The 21,049-nt window shown below is 35.7% G+C and overlaps 1 protein-coding gene across 2 annotated transcripts in view; it reads right to left on the minus strand.

The window, feature by feature from the left end:
- Nucleotides 1-15,018: 15,018 nt before the first annotated feature.
- Nucleotides 15,019-21,049, minus strand: part of EDIL3 (EGF like repeats and discoidin domains 3) — a 455,143-nt gene continuing 449,112 nt past the window's right edge. For both annotated transcript variants that reach the window (XM_028849561.2, XM_001082527.4), the window contains one exon: nucleotides 15,019-18,005. In XM_028849561.2, the coding sequence (XP_028705394.2) occupies nucleotides 17,856-18,005 (150 nt within the window). In that variant the 3' untranslated portion in view covers nucleotides 15,019-17,855. The remainder of the gene's footprint in view (nucleotides 18,006-21,049) is intronic.

Genomic DNA, 21,049 nt, shown 5'->3' on the forward strand with positions numbered 1-21,049 from the left:
GGGTAGTGGATAAAATCATAAATGTGGTGTGTGGGGGTAGGGGGAAGGAATCTTAAAATTAACCCAGACGGCATTTTTGGCACAAATCTTTATGTTGGCCACCCCTGAGACAGTGTAAGGGTTTGAAATGGACTTATGCCCAAATTCTTCATGGCATAATTTAAAAGATTTTAAGCAAAATATGCTGCCACAATGAACACACACTCTGCTTTATGAATGGCCTGTTTATTGCTGTGGTTCCACCTAGCTAGAACAGACTGGTCTAAACCAGACAAATTCATGCAGAGTCATGAAGTTGTACTTTAAATCTATTCCTCACTTCCAAATCCACTTTCAACTATATTAATGTGTAGATATTGCAGTGAAATATACTGGGTTGTGCACCTTTTAAACAACTCTATGCGTGTCAGTATTTAATGTGGAGCATGAAAGAATCTCTGATTACCAGGATTCAATGTGCTCTTCCAGCCTGCGTGGCTCTGACTGCAGGAAATAGCAGCTCAATCTTTGAAGCAAAGACTTTTCCTTTGCCTCTGAGAGTAAATAGCCTGAGAAAGAGAAAGCTTCCTCACTCCAAGGAAGTCTAGATAAATGTGTGATAGGAAGGGAGAGGGCTGTCTGTTGTGTCTGTCAGAATGACACCTGAAGGAAGGCAGCTGGCTCCTGTGGAGTGATAAGGCGAAGGTTACTGAGGCAAAGATAAAAAGCTCAGTTGGTCAAAATACATTACAAACGGAAAGATCCCCAACAGGAATTTTTAGCGTTGCACCCCCAGTCTTTCTCTGAACAAAATGACAATCTGTTCTGATTTTTTGAGGGAATATAAGAAGCATACTCTGCTAAGTGGAACAAGGGCAGAAAACACACACACACACACACACACACTCTCTCTCTCTCTCTCTCTCTGTCTCTCTCTCTCTCCTGAGAAGCTGGTTTCACTAGCTGTAGGTGGCCGACTCCTTCTCTAATGGAGCACTTTAAGAGAACAAGTCATTTCAAAGAAGCAGGATAGACAAGAGAGGATTTTATTGCTTGAAATGGGAACTTTATTGCTCCAGACACATTCATTTTTGTTGTTGGTGATGGTATTAAAAGTCAGGGAGCTAAAGGAAAAAGACAACTAGATGCATAGGGCCGTGGAAAATCTCACTAACTCAATTCTGTGGTTGGTGTTATTCAAAGATCTTAAAACCCTTACCTGCTTTTGACAAACAGGCACTTTTCCTTACTGTGAGGTATCTTCTATCCCTTCACAATTACCCCCCAACTCCATCCCAATGTTGCTTCCACAGCGATGATATATATTCTACGGTATATATTCCCTGAAAAATTTGTTTCCCCTACCTGCAAAATACAAGATCATATTATCACAGTGACCGGGTTCTTTTCATACTGTAGAATACTCCTTATGTCCATACATAAGGGATTACCTCTCTATCATTCCTCGGCCCCTCTGTGTATTTTCCCAACCTTTATCTATTTATTTAATTTTTAAGACTTACATGCTTCTTGATACTTGCTTTTCCTAAAAGTTACCTGACAAAATATGTGGTGTAATAAGCAGGACTTAAAGGGAGACAATTATTACTTCCATCTTTCAAAGAATTAAGAAAAAAACATTCCCTTTTGCTAGCTTCTTTGAGATGCCATTTTAACCTCTATATTTTTTTCCATTCCTTCCAGCAACAATCCATAGTGCAGCAGGAATTCCTGAAGAGGCTACCGTTAGACCACTGCCAATTCAGACCTGTCTTCATGAGCAAAACCACCAGGGGGAGCTCCTTGAGTGAGCTTCTGTGGGATCTCAGGAAAAAGGCAAGGCAAACCAAGAAGAGGGTAGTGGATTTGCAAGACTGACATTGCCTGCATTCAGGGGCCAGCCACAAAGACCACCTTCCCCGCTGGGCAACTTACTGGGTAGGAAAAGAAACGCCCCACTAGAAAGAAGGAAACTCATAGTGTTTAAAAGGAGATGGAAGGAAGCAATGTTTGACTGTTGGATGGCCAGGGGTGGTGGTGGTAAGAAGTTGAGTGCAGCATGGTGGGCATTCTGATAATTTCTAGGCCTAGATTTTAGGAATCCATAGCTGAAAACATGGATGAGAGCAGATAGTTTTATGAGGAATGGGGTAGTGGATCATCACCAGGTGGTGGTCTACTGATGGAGTAAGTAACAAAAGTGAACGAGAGACAGGGGTAATTCTGTTGGCACCAGTGGAGTTTGTTTGAGCAGAGTATAGAAGCAGCTACAATCATACCAATGTGAAAGGCTAGATCATTTGTCTTCTAAATGATGGAGGAAATGGCAAATGTCACAAGATGGAAGAAAAGGAAAAATGCATAGATGACCTTTTCCACAGACTTTTTTGAGCTAGAAAGAAGGAATTTGAAGAGACTAGAAGTTCCAGGAATTCTGCTCATAGTCCATGAGTCAGATTTATTGTTCTGATACCATATTAAAATCCTATCATCTAGGATGACTTGGGAAAGGCTATGCTGAATATTTTGTTTGCACATACCAATCAAACAATATCCTATACTTCCTGTCACAAAGACAGGGCATTTAGACCTTCAAATATGATATGATAACTTTCTATTTCCAGCATGTCTAAATAATAATTTCCCCCCATATAAGTCATATTTTCTTTGGTAAAACAAAAATGAGAAAGAACCAGAGCAAACTAAAAGGGCTAGTATTTTTCTCCCCCAGTTTGTGGGAGAGAATTCCATCTTCAATGCCATATTTATCTGTAGCTTCACTGTAGTAACACTGGCCTGCAATCTCTCAGAAAGACAGTGAACCATTCCATCAGGCTAAGCAATAGTCTTCCACATAGTGGAGTGACGGGCAGACACATCAATCACGGCTCTAACTGAAAGTTATGGTTGGCACAGTTCTGGCACTGCAAACGTTAGGAAGACGCCACCACAATAAACCCTCCATGGCCCCATGAATGGCTCCTTGAAAGCTGCAGTAGTCTGACCCTGGAACAGCTGGCTTAAAAGAGTTCTGTGTGCAATAGTGTTTTCCAGACCTGCAGGCTGAAGTAAAAGCTGCATGCAGTTAAACAGACATTTTAAATGGTGTGTTTGTATTTTGACACCCATGTTGGGGACACTGGGATAGTTGAGGCACATTAATAACTCCTTTCCACCATGCTTTCTGAACTAAAAAGGGAGTGAATTCAGAAACTTGTGGCTTTAGATGAGTTAAACCTTTACAAGTACATTTCATTTTTCTTTCTTTCTTTTTTGCCTAACCAGCTATTTCTGGATTGATGAGTAAAAATTTCAGGATCAAAAATGAGCTGAAGGAAGATGAGAATGAGAAAAGAGAGATAGAAAGACAAAAACAAATAGACAACAAATGGGCAAAGAGAGAGACAGGGTAACCAAAGGAAAATTTATAGATAAGCTTTCCAATGTCAAAATATTTCTTACCTCGTTTAGTTTATTTAGCAATACCTATTACATTAAATTATAACTATACCAATGACAATCCTTTACTTGAGTATCTATGATTAGCTTTTCATATATTTTTTTCCTGCAGAATACAATTACTAAGAATTCTCATATATCTATTTTGAACTATTTAATTTTACATGCAGTTATACAATTACTCCCAATTTCATTTAAGACCTGCAAATAAAGAAACAACAATATATGTTGTATCACAATTCATTGTGCTTTAATGAATGATTGTGAGTGCTTTACCATTTGCATGTTACTCAGCTCCTTCATTTTATTGATAGGAAAATAAGCTGAGAGGGGGTTAAGTTTTGCTTATGAATTTGGCTCAGTTATGTATTTATTATTGGCTAATGTGTTCATTCTCCATAGACCTTCATATCTTTCATTGCAGTCTTCTCCCAACTCTTTAATTTCAAGTTAAGATAGAGAAACTGGAGTCTAGGTGTCACACAGAAGTATTTTGGGGACAATCCCTGCTGAATGAGTTACATCTCCTATACTTGGCACTAGCCAAGATCATCTGAGCTTGGGAGGAAAGGTGTAGGGGAGGGGAAGAACAGCTCTTTTGCATTGGTGTAGGGTATACACTCACCCGTTTCTCCCTTTGGTGCTGTGGGGGACATCAATCAAGACAGGAAGCGACCTGTGGCCTGCTGTCAGTCCAGAATCATGGGAGTTGGTAGCCTCACAGATGTGCTTATCCCTTAGTGTCTTGGATTCCCTACAGTGAAAGTGGCTGAGGCAGGGTGCAGAGAGTGTCTAAGGATAGCTCCATGTCTTCCTCCCTATGGATAATCTCATGATAAGCTGTATTAGTTTGTTTCTTCATTCATTCATTCATTCATTCATTCATTCATTCATTCATTCTACAAGTACCTATAGAAAATAGATGTCTGAGTAGGACTATGAATCAGCAGTGCATGAAAGCCCTCATGGACTCTACTCTAATGAATCTTCCCAGACACCCGAAGAAGGGATCACTGCCAGGTAAAGTAGAGGCAGTGGTAAAGGATGGTAGCTTCTGATGGCATGATGGAACAGCAAGTTACCAGATGGAGAAAAAGCCTCCAACATGGATGGCAACAGAGAGGCCATTGATAGGATAGGTTGCTTCTGTATATCTCGTCAGATGCCAGATAAGATGAAGTGAGTGCTTCCTGTTCCACTAATTCACATGGCCTTCTATGTGTCCTAAAGCTTAGACTAACCCCAGGATGAAAGAATGGCAGGGGGCAATGAATGAATTTGAGGAGAAACTAGTAAATTTGTAAAATAACTTGGAAATTACGAAAGTAACTGAATTTCTTTTGGAAATGACTTATTTACTTTCGTGTGTGTGTGTGTGTGTATGTGTGTGTGTGTGTATGTGGAGTATTAGGTGAAATGTAAAGAAAATAACAAACTTGTGTGGTTTTGTTTTGGTGTGTTTTTTTGTGAATATATTCCTGCCACAGTGACAAAAATAAAAAAAAATAAAAAACCCCTGAAATTTGGTGAGCACCTCTGATGAGTATCAGGGACAGGTATAGGTTTTATATATATGTATATATACTTTTCAGGTCTAGAATATCTATATGTCAGGTCTAGTATGTACATATTTTCATAGGAATAACTTTCCAGAGGAAAAACTACTCATAAGCTGGAGAGAAGATTTGAACTCTGGAGGTCTGTCTGATTTCCAAACTTGAGATTTCTCTTTTGGAGGAGAAAGCAAAACAAAATCTAGTTTCACTAACTGATAATAGTAATGATACCAATTATTTGCACACATGGGCACTCTGGGTGTGTCAATTTAAAGAAAGCATATCTGCAAAATGAAAGAATGTGCTTCTTGCCAACAGATGCTGCAGAATCTTGTAGGACGTCTAATGTACTCTCTTGGGATAGACTGGGAGAATTAGGTTTGCAAACAGAATTTACAATTTTAAAACACCTAATTTAGGTCTATGCTAATAATTAGTTTCTATATTTGTATTTTTTTTTTATAATGTCAGAATGTTTGAGCTTGTGAATAACTCTTTTGTTTTGTTTTGTATTTGAGACAGAGTCTTGCTTTGTTGCTCAGGCTGGAGTGCCATGGCGCAATCTCAATTCACTCAACCTCCACCTCCCGGGTTCAAGCAATTCTCCTGTCTCAGCCTCCTGAGTAGCTGGGACTACAGGCACCCACTACCACGCCCCACTAATTTTTATACTTTTAGTAGAGGCAAGGTTTCACCATCTTGGCCAGGCTGGTCTCAAACTCCTGACCACAGGTGATCCACCCACCTCGGCCTCCCAAAGTGTTGGGATTACAGGTGTGAGCCACCATGCCAGGCCTAACCTTTTCTTTAGAAACAAAATCTGTAGCACAGGCAAGACTATAACTCTCAAACGGATCATTATTTTTGTTAAAAGTTAGCTCATAATACTGAAACCACTTCATTGGAATGAATGTCTTCTGATAAATGTTCTTGACACTACAGTAAATTCCAGCTGAGCCACAGTTACCATTTTAGGGCTTGAAATGTGATAGAGGTCAATTACATTTTTATTTAGCCAGTGTTATATAAATTCTGAAAGATAAAAGGATATGCCAACAACAACAAAAAATACAACTTGTATAGAGAAACTATTGTTCTTATTTCCATGTGGTGGTGAAAGTCAATATATATAAACCAGAAGATAACTGGTTAAAAGATATGTGCTTTTAATATGTTAATGTTTTTACTTTTTGTCTCTTGAAAATATACATCAATGACTCTCATTTCCCATTAATTTTTAGAAATGTCCTAATGAGAATAGTGGAACTCTCTATCAATTCAAGTTTTCAGAAACACAACACTTTGCCTTTCAATCCATTTTCTTTTCAGTAATATGCTATTTAGACCATAAACTATGAGACAAATATACAATTATTCAGTTTTACTTGCATTCTCCAATAAATTCTTGATACAAAGAATTACAGATAATGTACTTTGAATGAAAAGTAACTCAAATATTTTGCAAATAACATTACAAAGTAAATCTTGGCAGAGTCAATATTTTACCACTTCAAAACATTTTCAAGAGCCTGCACCATGCTTTTTCTAGTGGCCACCCTACCCACTGCTAGCTCCAAGGCTACATACCAGAGTCCAGGCTCCAAGAGAGCAATGTGCTCAGAGCTCTGCCAGCACAAGAGCTAGCTCCAGGCACAGGAACCTGTTGGATATGCACTGACTTGGTTATTCTGCCTGGGGTGTTGGTTGAGGATTCCTGCTCCAAGATGGCCTACTAGATGCAGCCAGGAGGAACATCTCCCATATTATGTAAAGAGACCTAATATATGACTCACTGGCATCTGTGAAAGAGATGTGGAGAATGGAAGCAACATGGAAAACATATTTCAGGATATCATCCATGAGAACGTCCCCAACTTAGCTAAAGAAGCCAACATTCAAATTTGGGAAATGCAGAGAACCCACACAAAATACTTCACAGGAATATCATCCCAAAGACAGATAATTATCAGATTCTCCAAAGTCAAAATGAAAGAAAATATGTTAAAAGACTCAATGGTATGCTGTCTTCAAGAGACCCATCTCACATGCAGTGACATCCCTAGGCTCAAAATAAAGGGCTAGAGAAAAATCTACCAAGCAAATGGAAAACAGTAAAAAAGCAGGGGTTGTAATTCTAACTTCAAGCAAAACAGACTTTAAACCAGAAAAGATAAACAAAGACAAGGAAGGGCATTACATAATGGCAAAGGGTTCAATACAACAAGAAGACCTAAATGTCTTAAATATATGTGTGTGGAACACAAGATCACCCAGATTTATTGATATGGTTTGCTGTGTCCCCACCCAAATTTCATCTTGAATTGTAGTTCTCATAATCCCCATGTGTTGTGGGAGGGACCCAGTGGGAGGTAATTGAATCATGGTGTGGGTTTTTCCCATGCTGTTGTGATGGTGAATAAGACTCATGAGATCTGATGGTTTTATAAAGGGCAGTTCCTCTGTACACAATATCTTGCCTGCCGCCATGTAAGATGTGCCTTTGCTCCTCCTTTGCCTTGTGCCATGATCATGAGGCCTCCCCACCCATGTGGAACTGTGAGTCCATTAAACCTCCTTTTCTTTATAAATTACCCAGTCTTGGGTATGTCCTTAGAGCAACATGAGAATGGACTAATACATTTGTAAAGCAAGTTCTTAGAGATCTTCAAAGAGACTCAGTCTCCCACACAATTATAGTGGGAGACTTCAACACCCCATGGACAGTATTAGATAGATTATTAAGGTGGAAAATTGACAAAGATATTCAGAACCTGAAGTTAACACTGGACCAAATGGACCTGATAGACATCTACAGAACTCTCCATCTTAAAACAATAGAATATAGGTTCTTCTCATTGCCACATGGCACATGCTCTAAAATCAACCACATAATTGGATATAAAACAATCCTCAGCAAATGCAAAGTAACTGATTACTACCAAACATACTCTGAGACCATAATGCAATTAAAATAGAATTCAAGACTAAGAAAATTACTCAAAACCATATAATTACCTGAAAATTAAACAACCTGGTCCTGAATGATTTTTGGGTAAATAATGAAATTAAGGCAGTTATATAAAGTCATTAATGCAATAAGAGAGCTTTTTCATCTGTTGCGGGGGGGCGGGGTGGTGTGGAACTGGCATCAACTCCTGCCTAAAATTCCACTAGCATTATTAGCAATCTTTCTGAGTTTAGGCTGAATGTCAGCTTGGTTATCTGGATACCCAACTCCACATAAATTTATTGAATGAGTGAAGAAGATCCTAGAATTTTTGTTTTCTTTTTTTCTGTCTAATATACGATTCAGCTGATACATTCTTACAATAACTAGTCTAGCCACTTTTGTAGGAATGAGAGTGAGAAAGAGAGGACTTTCATACTCATTTCAAATGCAATGTGTAATCCTTAGCACAACCAGTGGAGGGGAGATGGGAGCAAAAGTTGGAAGTATCACTTCTATGCTTAAGGTTTAACTAAGATAGGAAATTTGCAGGCTATGTTAAATGCATTGCATGACTGTCAAATACCCATAGTCTCCCATGCTGGAAGGTTGCCTTTAATAAAAACAGTAGACAGGTATTGGAACTTATCAAGACTCCATCCTTAGCATGTAAGATTTTAATTAGAAAAAGGGGGCTCTTCTGCAAATATGATATACACAAAAGCACTATCTGTAGACAGACCTTTGTCAGGACTTTTAGCTTACCATATCAAAAAATGTTGGATTTTGACTCGCACTCATGCCCCTTGGCCTAGCTACTTTGTGCATGGCACAACCAGTTCAGCCTTATACAGATGCCCTGGACGGAAATTTTATCCTTTATATTTGAATGAATACTTTTGTTTTGGCCATTAGTAGACACTCAGTAAATTTCTCAGTTGATAGAGTGCCTGCAGCACATGTTTCTAATCATTATTTACTGTTAAACGGCTTTAAAAAGAAATAAGTGTACATATATGACAATATACTTTTCCTTAAGAAGGAAAAGGATTTTGGCCAAAGGGAAAGGATGTTAGCCCAAACCAAGACCTAGAATAACTTAACGTATAGAAATCAAGTACTCACAGTAGAGTACAGATTGAACATTCATCAGCCTTATAGGTGCTGCTGATAAGCCTACAAACAGTTAAGGATCTTAAATGATCTTTTCACCACATTCAACATGCCTTATCCAGTTTCATGCCTTACATTTTTGGAAGATTATTGAACATTGGGTAAGTTTGAAAAAATAGACAAAAGAGCAAGGGTATTTTCTTTTTTCAGAAAAGGACAAGAACAAAGTAATTGTAAAGAGACAATAACAATCAGTTTTCAGACTAGTGAAATAACATGGATTCAGCTTCACTAAAGATTAATTCAAATATTAGTAACAGTCATTGGCCATTAGAATTGGTAAAGACTTACTTAGGCTATGCTATCCTTTCTTAAATATTGGATGAATAACTGACCTAGGGAATTAAATATTTAAACAAATGTATCTCAGGGTTGGTGGTCCCTTAATTCCAGTTACCTAACATTTTTTCAGTTTCTTCTGGTTTACTGATGAATAATTAGCAGAGAATGGACTATTTAAATCAAGTTATATAAATTTAATGTACTCAATACATTAGGTTATATGGGGTTATCTGTAACTGATTAAGGTCCTAATTCTGCGAAATTAAAAGTCACCAGATAATGAAAAAGACAATGTCCCATTGCTAAGAAGCTGGTTCCTTAAATTGTGCTGTCACTATACTTTATTTTCTAAGATATTATTTGCTATTCAGCTTCTCTTCTAGTTAAGAGTATAATTCTTCTTTTACTAAAACTTTTTAAATACCTGATATTTATATACCCGTTATTATTGGGTACATGCTATGTTTTGATACAAAAATAGAATATGTAGTGATCAAGTCAGGGATTTAGGATATCTGCCACCTCAAATATTTATCATTTCTTTGTGTTGGGAACATTTCAAGTCCTCTCTTTTAGCTATTTTGAAATATACATTATTGTTAACTATCAGCACCCTATTGTGCTATCAAACATCAGACTGTATATCTTCTATTTGGCTGTGTGTTTGTGCCCATTAACCAACCTGTCTTCATCTCTTCTTTCAACTTCACACCATTCCCAGCCTCTAGTAACTATCATTATACTCTCCACTTCCATGAGATTATGGTAACTCTTAAATATTGGGAACTGGAACTCATGACAGAGTGTTCTTGAATCTTCTTTGTATTCTTTGGAGTTTTTTGTTAATGGAAATACTTGTGGTTTTTCTTATCTATGAAGCACTGCTTTCAGATTTTTCTTAAATAGAAATATGTTTGATTACTGTGTTAAAGATTTCATGCTCTTCATATGCAGATAGTCCATTTACTATGCCTTGGAATAGCAGAAGCTTTGACATCTTGGGATTATTACTCACTTTTTAAAAAACTAATGCATCATATAATCTCATAGTAGTTCATTAGCTGTTCAGTCACTTGTGGATTTTTTAAAACATATTTGTGTGATAGTCAACACTTCATCCACAAATTATTTAAAATATATGTTATCAGGTAATACCAGTGTGTTAAATTATTTTTACTAATAGGACAATATGACAAATTGTAGAATAAACAATTAGCAACTGCTTGGCTGGAGGCAGGTCCTTCCTGTTGTTCTTGTATTCGTATGTAATGAAACTCATTTTCAGTACAGCTTGACTTACAAGAAGAAAGAGTATTGAACAGGGGTGAAGGATGTCCTTAGATCTATGTACAAATTATAGCCCTGCAACCTGGGCAGATCTCTTCATTTCATTCGGCTTTTCTTTGTCCTCTTGCAAAATGGAAATGCAAATCCATAGTTACCGTGAGTAGTAAAGTGTATGTTAGGTGTCACAAATATTAAATTTGAGGGTTTTGGGAATATTTTAGATGTTACCCTTCCAGGATGCCTTCCCTGATCTGCCTCATTGATAGGTATAGGTGCCTCTACTCTATCTTCTCTTTACACATGGGGCATATTTTTGTCATAACATCCATCATAATCATTTGCTTTCTTGTCTACCCCAGCTTCACCCTCTATACTGTGAGTTCCTGAAAATCACTGTATTTTCGTCTCTGTATTTCTAGATCATCATATAGTGGCTGGTACAAAATAGATGCTTAGATTTTACTGAAAAAAAAAATGATTAACAACAAAAGAAGTTGAATAATCTCAATATTTTCTTAAGACAAATACAGTAGTTTCTCCAAGTGTATTTTTTATGAAAGAAATTAGCTTTTCTTTATATCACCAGTGAAAGTGAAAACATATTTTAAAATTTTACAGTAATTATATTACAGCCTAATGCTACAGTCTGGAAGTACAAGTATCTGTTATATTAGGCTTGGGTAAGAAAACACTCAGGAAAGGAATTAGTGTTATGAGCTCCAGAAGTATGGAATTAGAAGGTTAGAATGAGGGTGTGGAGGGCATTTGATTATGAATTTTTAAACCAGAGGTCACTTTAGAAAAATCTACTTAAAATGCATCATGGTTTATTACAACAAACAAACAAACACCGAACATATGGATCTGCATTGTGATTAACCCAGAGTGGCAGGTCCCTCACAGGCAGCCTTGACTCATGCTGCAAGCCCACCTTCAGGCCATATTCAATACTTGGGTGAATCTTCTTTAGCTGAACAACGAAATATGATGGGAAGACACTGGTATTTTGTTAGAATATTTTATGGGGAGAAGGGCAAAGGGCTTTACCTACTATATAGGAAAAAATCACACGATTCTGTGTTATACACTTTGTCTCTTAAAAACCCTCTCAGGCTTCCGTCAGCACACCTCTTCTCTCTTCCCACCAAGCCTCTAACAACCTTCTGTTTATAGGAGCCATACAACTCTGGCTCTAAACTCACGCCGGCCACCCAGTATACCAACAACTGGCAGCTAGCAGACACCACCCATTTAGAAAGCAGTTAAGGAGACTGTGTTGCCGTGGTTTTCAACTTTTATGTCTGTCTCTGAGTTAGAAAAATAATTTACACTGTGATCACGAACACATATATACTCAGGAATATAATTGAAATAAAATGTTTGTAAAATAATTTTTACAAGGGACTTATATTTTTCTCTCCTATTCTAACTCCTTCCTTCTCGTCTCTCCTCTTGTCCTAAAGTATTTAATTTTTTAAAAAAGATACTACTAGTCTGGACCCAGCAGTTTCCCTATATTAGCAGTTTGAAAACATTGTTTTACTATTGTTTGCATGTGGTTCTCAGACTCTCAGTCCACGTCTCAAGCATCTTATCAAGGTGCTTACACCACTACAAACAGGGATTTTGAGCATGGAGTGGGTAGGGAGGCTGCTTCTACTGTTAAAAAGTAGCATTTAAAAAATATTATTACCTAAGAAACTTGAGAACAGAGGAAATGAGGCTGCCTAATATCGATTATTTAGTGCTTCCTTTGAGATATGCCATTTTTAACCTCTTTGCCCAATTCCTCTTTCCTGGGTCCAGGCAGAAAAGGTCTTTAGCCTTGAAAAGCACTGTGCTTCTCATGTTCCCTAGGGCCACTGGCCTGCTAAGGTTTCTCTTCCTGAAAGGCAAAGCCTTTTTTATTGTTAATGTTGCTTTAAATCCCAGCTATACAACCTCTAAAAAGTGGAAAAATGATAAAATATGTGTAAATTCATGTTTAATCCGTCACTTATTCATCACTGAAAACATTCCTCATCTCTTTGTCATATGCACAGTTGTCTTCCCTCGAATTCTCAGGAATGTTTTTGCCTGATGCTTATGTAAGTTGTCACAAGCTGTTTCCATATTGGCCATGGGGGATATATTGTTTGTTTGTTTGTTTTTAAACGGAACATTGCTCTGTTACCCAGGCTGGAGTGCAGTGGCGTGATCTACCCTCACTGCAACCCCCACTTCCTAGGTTCAAGCGATTCTGCTGCCTAGCATCCCCAGTAGCTGGGATTATAGACACGTGCCACCACACCCATCTTGTTTTTGTATTTTAGTAGAGACTGGGTTTTACCATGTTGGCCAGGTTGGTCTCAAACTCCTGACCTCAAATGATCTGCCCACATTGGCCTCCCAAAGTGCTGGGATTACAGGCATGAGCCACCATGCCTGGCCAGAGATATATTGTTTAAATGCACCATCAGTCTCACTGCCACCACTCCCTTTACAGGTGGCAGCTGGTTGAGCTTACATTGTAATTTATCATCATTATTAACATATATATGTGTGGATATATGAAGGGCATTATGGGGATTTTACATGAATATGGAGCAGTGTGGTTCATACCTTTAAGGACATTAAACTAAAATTCAATCAGAAGCAGTCACCACATGCAATGCTTAATCATATAATATGGTGACCATTTGCTGATGGTTCGACACCGTATTTCCAAAGCATCAATGCTTTCAAATGACTCAATCAACTTCTGCGAAGTTATGCAAAAACTGCTAAATGCAGAGCCTTTTATGTTTTCCTATTTTTGCTACCAAATTCATTTAATAGAAATAACTCTTTGAGTAAGTGCACTTGCCTACGGTGGAAAACACTTTATTTGGTGGCAGTGTTGAAACAGCCAATATGAATTATAGGCATTTACTGAAATAGAATCAAGAAACCTATTTCCCCCTTCAAAATCAATAGAAAAATTGCTACTTACACTAGGTATTCTTTGTCTTTGTAAAGACAAATGACAGTGCATTCTGTTTCATGGTAGTTGAAACATTTCTCAACTGGCAAAGTTGTTTGGTTCTCTATTTTACCTGTGCAGATAAAAGGATCCTTTTGCATCTCAAAGGCTAGAGGTAATGTTTTTCACAAATAAATAACATACTAAAGTGAATGTTAATTTTTTAAAAATTAGCCTTTTGAAAGAGATAGCACTGAATTTCTGACAGTAAAAATTAATGTTTCTTTATCAAAATCTTAATTAAAGTCTGAAATGGTAGATCTTTGAAAATTCAGGTTATATAGAGAGAATATTTTCCATTCATGAAGTTATCATTATTACTTCATAAAAAACACAAATTTCAGCCTATGCAGACTTTTCTTCTTAGAATTTGAAATGCTTTTATTATTTTTGCATCTTGAATCAGTAATCTTAAAAATTTTATACTTAAAAATTTTCTGTTGGATAATTATTAAATATTTTGCTGTCACAATAAAATTTTACCATGTATAGATGTTGTCATGATTCCTTATTAGCGCTACTGAAAATATATATGTATAATTTCTCTTATTTAATAAAAGCACATTTATTGTTTGTTTATGAGTATGTGCAAAAATTAGGCAAACAATGGAATCCCGTTGATCTGCTCATATTAAAATGCATTTAAATGGGAACATGTATGAGTACATAACAGTGACTAGTCGGTACTGGGAGCTATCAGAGATTCGCTGAAGTTCAAACAAGTAGTAACCTTTCATATCTTAATTCTTCCCTAAATTGTTTGCATCCTAAGAAAATATCAAAAAAATAGCAAGTACACAGATTTAGTATTTCACCAGTGACTTCCAGAGAGCTAGAAACAGGATTTATGAAGAATCCACGTTATGATTTTCATTATTCAATAGCTAATGTTACATGGATAAATACATTATAACTGTTGTATTATTGCTTACTACTGACTGGATTTCTTCATTATACTCCTGGGCATCATGAACTGAAAAAACTATAGAAATGACAGCAATATCATCTGATTAACAATGGGCAGATCAGTCCTGGTACACAATGCTTTATACATGAGGCCAAAAATGACTTTGGATTAAGAATATTTTAGTAAAACTTCTGCGTCTAAAAGGAGCAGGAAGAATGCACACACTTTAATCATCTTCAAAAGACCAGTTTAGCTAGTATCAATGTATATTTAGAGGTTGTTGTAATTTCTGTTTTTTCTGTAGCTGTTCAATTGTCCTGTGCAAAGCAAAAATAAACCAAGTATGTGGTCAAGAGTAGTGGGCATTCACATTCAGACAATTTGTGTATTCTTATAAATGTGTTTAATTACAACTGCTTCAAAAGAATCCCAGATTTTCAAAAGTTTATTTTAAGTTTGGAGACTAGACAAGGTCATACTGGTTTTACATCCTACGTGATATAAGTATATATACAAAGAAAAAAACAACATTGGAATATTACACAGCTTGAAGGTTTGCAAAGGTTATTTGTGTCTTAGTTATTTCTGTACTTAATGACACATCTGACGCATTGAGTATTATATTTCATAATTTGTTGACTAGCAAAGATACAATCATTAGTAAACCAAGTCTTCAAAATTCACATCAAACTTTATGAAGTCATTCAGAAAGAGAAAGTCAACCCTAAAATTAAAATCGGCAACTATGATAAATACTTTCAAAAGGATGTAGACAAAATGGACATGTTTAAAAGTTTAGTTTCATTAATTGTAAAACTAGCACGTTATAGTTACTCAATATAGTGAAGACTAGGTGATTCTTATGTGTATTCTACTTATAGTATTTTATTGGTTTTAGCGTGAATTTAAATAGAATAAATTTACTTCACTTTGATGTCACTGACATGAATGACACAAAAGCTACTTCATAATACTACTTTACAATAATTTTCAACATTTCCATATGTTGGAATCCCTTTGCTGTCATCAATTTTGGGTGTCATGGGACAATAGGTATCCCGTTGGACATGATGTACTGTGAAGAGCATATAAAGCAGAGAGAAAACGAAAAAGCAAGAGAAACTCATTTCAATGTGTTTTCTAAAAGGAAACAAATATAATTTTAATCAACTTCCTTGGAAAATATTTTTAAAACAGGTAACAATAGAAAAAATTATAAAACATCATATGAAACTAGAAGTAATTTTGGAAAAGTAAATCATCATAAAGGATAAGTAATAATCTTAAAAATATACTCTTAAGAATGCATGTAATTTGCAAAGGAAAATGGCTAGATATTTGATGGGACAGTAAACCTTGAAAGAAATTGGCTAAAGAGTAAGTGTGTGTATATTTCTGAACCTAAGTAATTATCTGTCACATAACTTTAAAATTTAGCCAGTTACAAATATTTTAGAATCCTAACTTTAAAGTTATCTAAAAAAGGCAATATGGAGGAAATTGCAATTTTGTTTTTGAAAGATGTTGAAAACTGATTACCATTTCAGAGGCTTCAAATTCATAATTTCATAATAAGAACAAGAAATACAAAGCATATGGGCAAGGAATCAACATGTGACCAGACAGTCCCCTTAGACCAACTAATTTCGCTCTTATTAAAAATGCCAGTACGATTGACTTTCTCTTTAAATTCTTCACTATTATTGAAGACCACTCCATATATACATCATTAAGAAATGCTGTTAACACATGGACAGACAAGACAGTAACAGTCTAGTGGCTTTTGTTATGCAGCACAAATATTAAAGGAAAAAAATAGCAGTGTTGCGTAGGATCTTAACATTTCGTACACATACCATCCTTTCTTTTCCAAGACACTTAATTTAAAACTCCAATAATTCTGTCTAAGCCTTATAAAATAAATACTTGTAAAGCTTATAAATTAGATGTTGAAGACTTTTATGGAGGCAGTGTGAACTTTAATTTGAGAGACATGTCAATGAAACCTCCAGTATCAATAACAAATTGTTATGATAATTGCTTATTTTTTCCAGATCTTTGAAGCAAAATAAATAGAAATCAATTTTCATTTTGAAAATGGTTTACTACTTTGTCATTAGCAAACACTTTGTTTCTCACAAATAACTCCACCTGTGCTTTCCTGGGAAACTACCACCAGTTTCAAATCTCAATAAGATGTTAGTTTCACAGGAAATGTGGAGATGAACAAAGAAATGATGAGTATGCTTGGCCAAGGTATGCAGCACTATATTAATGTTTCTTTGCTAAATTTTTATAAAATAAACAAATAATGAGTCTGTTTTTAAAAGTAAACATAAGAATATGTAATTACCATCTAAATGAAGATTTAAATTTAAAGAAACATAATATATATATTTTTTGTTCCTTTGTGCAAACTGAGAGTATGGGATTCTTTATGAAGGAAGTATTTGGAAATTAAATAGTTATGGCTTCCTTCAAAAATAAAACTGCAGATTTAATTAATGGATATTAAATACAGATCAATCTACTGGTACGCAGTCATGTTATATATATATGAGTAAACATGACACTTCTTTTAGGCAACTAATAGGAAATTCAGTTAGGAAAAAAGCATTGAATTATTCAGGTAATACACAATATAAAGAATATAGAATAGAACCAAAAGAAAAAGAAGTCACATAATGTCTTATTAGAAATAATGAAAGTAAAATGAGAATTATAATGTCAGTACTGCATGTTACATATTCTTCTTTAAAATTTTGTAATAAACATTGACAGTGTTTGGTAGGCACAGGGAAACAGGATAATGTAGAGTCATTACAGAAGAAAAAAACTTATTGCTAACATTGCAGTATTCCTTTTATCAGAATTAGGTGAGTATTGGTTGTAAAAGCTCTATCAACTGTTGCTCTTATTTGATAACTTTGAGATTTTTTTTACTCTTGCTATAAAAAGAAGGCTACTTTCTTTCCCTAATATATTTCTACCAATGTAAATAACTCAGGAAACAATGAGAAAAGTAATTCACACTTAATGTGATGTTACTTAAGTGATTTGACCAATAAAAAAATCAAATTAAATCATTGAAAAGGCAGGCTTAGACCCCCTTAAAAACACAGTTAGTTGCCTACCATAATTTGAGTACTTTTTCATGAAAAAAGAAAAAGAAAAACATTCAGTTTCCTACAGATTTTGCACAGTTCATTCCATGGAGATACTTTTAGGGAAATAGGGAAGAGGGTTGTGAAATGTAGCCTCTCCTCATTCCTCCTCTGTGCAGCCCAGCAGCTCTGACCGCAATGTGATCCTCCCATACCAGGACCAAGGAAGGATTCTTATGTGTCGTGCATAGATGGGAGGGTCGATGACGTTTTTTCTGTGAGTGTCATTGTCAAAATTGCCCTGGAAGACCTAACAAAGAAGAGCAGAAAATGTCAGTCATATAACCTTTTTTCTTTGAAATTATTTTTATGTTCCTGTTTGGAACATTTTCCCCAAACATGATATTTGATAACTATTCATTTTCTTTTCTTCAAACTATATTGCAGCTTCTTTTTAATAATAATTATTTTAAACTAAATGGTCAATTAATGTTTAAAGAGTTAAACCTTGATTGTTTAATGCAGGAATTCATAGATCTGTCATTTTCCTCTGCATGTTTCTCTCAATTAAAAAAATGCAACAGGTATTCATTTTTTGCTTATGTCACAGGCTGAACGTTAGTCAGGTAGTTTGCTGAAGATGCTCTCTTCCAAGGAGTGACTCAGAGATCCAAGCTGCTTGCAAAGTACAGCTGTCATTTGGAGCATGTAGCCTCCACATTCACAAGGGGCACGGGGAGGGGAGAGTTAGCAGACTATGCAGGGTGTTTAAGAGAACAAGTATGGAAGCAGCTTATATTACTTCTGTATTTATCTGTTTCACCCTACCTAATTATATGACTCCAGCCTAACAGCAAAGGAGGCTGGGCACTGGAAAGAAGCAGAAGGCTATCTGGTGAGCACTAACAGCCTCTATCACAGTGCCTTTTGCCCACTTCTTCTCACATACAGAATAAAATTAGCCCATCTCCAAATGAGACAACACAATCAATGCTGTTTTTGAACTGTTTTTTTCTTCTTTTTTGGCTTCATCTATTAATTCCTGGATCCATACGATACTATTGGGATAAATGTGAGTTATAATATCCTGACACTTTGCATAGAATGTCTGTTCTTCTTTGGTAAAAATGCTTTTCTTTTTTGTTTTTTGGAGCTTTTCTATTGCCACATGCTCTTCCCTAAAAGACTTTCATAATAACTTGGACAAATGTCTGCTTCAGAAAACAAAACAAATTTAAAACACTGGGACCATGATAGGAATGGCATTAAATTACAAATTATGTTGGGGTAAACTGAGGTATTTACATGTTTTAGTCTTTATCTGAAGAATTTTATCCTTCTTTTTCTTATAGATTCTGAACATTTCTTATTAAAGTTATTTCTAACTATTTTATATCTACTTTTTTTTAAATTTAGATTTAGTTTAGATTTTTAAATTTAGTTTAACTTTTTAGAGTAAAAATCTCTTCAAGACTTTCTGTTTTCACTTTATGAATCATCTTACAATTAGAAGATAATTTTCTTTCTTGTTTGACATCAAATTTATTTTCTTATTTGGCATCAAAACATAACTATGTGGTCAAAGAGACACCTGAAAATAAAATCCCCAAAGTAGAAAACAAAAAACAACCAAACTTCATCATCACATGACAGAATACTTAACCCACATCTTTCAGCATTCTGAAATTAAAGAAAATGTTTTAAAAGCCTTCTAGACTAGTCTTATCTGGTCACAAATGTTCTCCTGGGAAGAAAAAATCATATTCTCCTCAAAAGCATTAGGCAGTATGGCACTGATTAACAGAAGCAATAGACAAGACCGAAAAGTCTCTCTGCTGGTTCTGCTGGCATATCTAAGTACAAGTTCATTTAGCAGGCATTTTATGCTTAGTAATGCCCTGTCTTGCAGGCAGGAATAACTCATTCTGGACTGAAATGTGCTACTACTATGTAACAATGTCTCCGTTAGCAAAAGCTCACAGGTACCGGACATACCATAAACACTGGCCAAAAATCTTGAGAGGTTGTTGCTACTGCAACAGCAGAAAATAAGCTCTGGTTTACTGACATCTTATCTGACATATGAGGTTGGATTCAAATGTTTCAATGAGACTGTGGTATTACAATTTAATATGGAATCTAAAATCCAATTTTGTAGCCCTGCTAGTGAACTTAATGTATATCTTTGGGATAATAGAGTTTAAATTCATTAACTTTCATTGCAAGATGTATAACAGCCCAAAATATAGTTTTATACCACTTCTTGGGAAGGAAATACAGAAAGAAACAATTTTCTCTTAAGTGTCTGCTCTCCAGCACAGGTTTTGATAGGAATTATCAACCCAGAAAGTATTAGTTGAATTATTAATTATACTCATTTCTTTATAATGAAGAATACAGACAGAGAAACTATATCATCTCTGAAACTGAAAACAGCTATGAAATTTCTGATTTAGTATGTGAAAGTCATGGATATTTTCATGTTCACTTAAAAAAAAAGGGCAGTTTCATGAAACAGGATGATTTATAAAACAATAACGTTCATAGAAAAACAGCCGAAATCTATACTAGAGTCACCCAATCTACAGCCTCAAAGTACTGAAAATACATTTCTGTTTTCAGAAGCCTCTCAGTAATGACACAGTACAGAACACAAAGCACCCACTTGCTAATTCCAGGATGATATTTTGTACTTGTTGTGTAAACACATAGCACATGTGCTGTTTTCTTATCTCCAGCACTAGGAAGCCCCTGCCTAAGAATGCTACCTAAATATTTCACCTTGCAAAGGAATGCAAACACAGTATTTTTAGTTAACTTCATAAAATCTCTAAGATTTCTAGAAAGTGCTTTCACAGGCACATTTTAGAGACATAAGCATCTGAACTAAAACTGAAGTCTGAAAAGACTGATGGAGAACATTAAATCTCTATATAGGAGTGAAAATATTTTACATGAGAAAGACACAGTTTGATTTGAATTTTTTAGAAAAACTATGCACAAGTTTCAGTTCAGGGAGGAGGCTAATTAGCTGATGACAAATTTGCTGATATATTCAAACATGATAATGCTTAGAGGTCTTTTTCTAACATATGCTTTTTCTAACATATGGGGTCTTGATTAAAAAAAACACTAAAGGTACTTTGCAGAAGCTTCCATAATTACAACCTAAGAGAAGATAAGAGAAAGAAAAATACAATTCCCTCAATGTAGCTATCTTGAATTTTTTTTCTAAGGTTAACTCTCTTGTGATGCTGGTTGAAAATACAAATCAGATTCTTGGGAGGATTCAAATCTCAGCATGGAGAGAATATCAGATAAAATAAAACAATAAAATCTTGCTTCTAGCAGAAT

Source organism: Macaca mulatta, chromosome 6 (genome assembly GCF_049350105.2).
Source record: "Macaca mulatta isolate MMU2019108-1 chromosome 6, T2T-MMU8v2.0, whole genome shotgun sequence".
NCBI classification, from domain to species: domain Eukaryota; kingdom Metazoa; phylum Chordata; class Mammalia; order Primates; family Cercopithecidae; genus Macaca; species Macaca mulatta.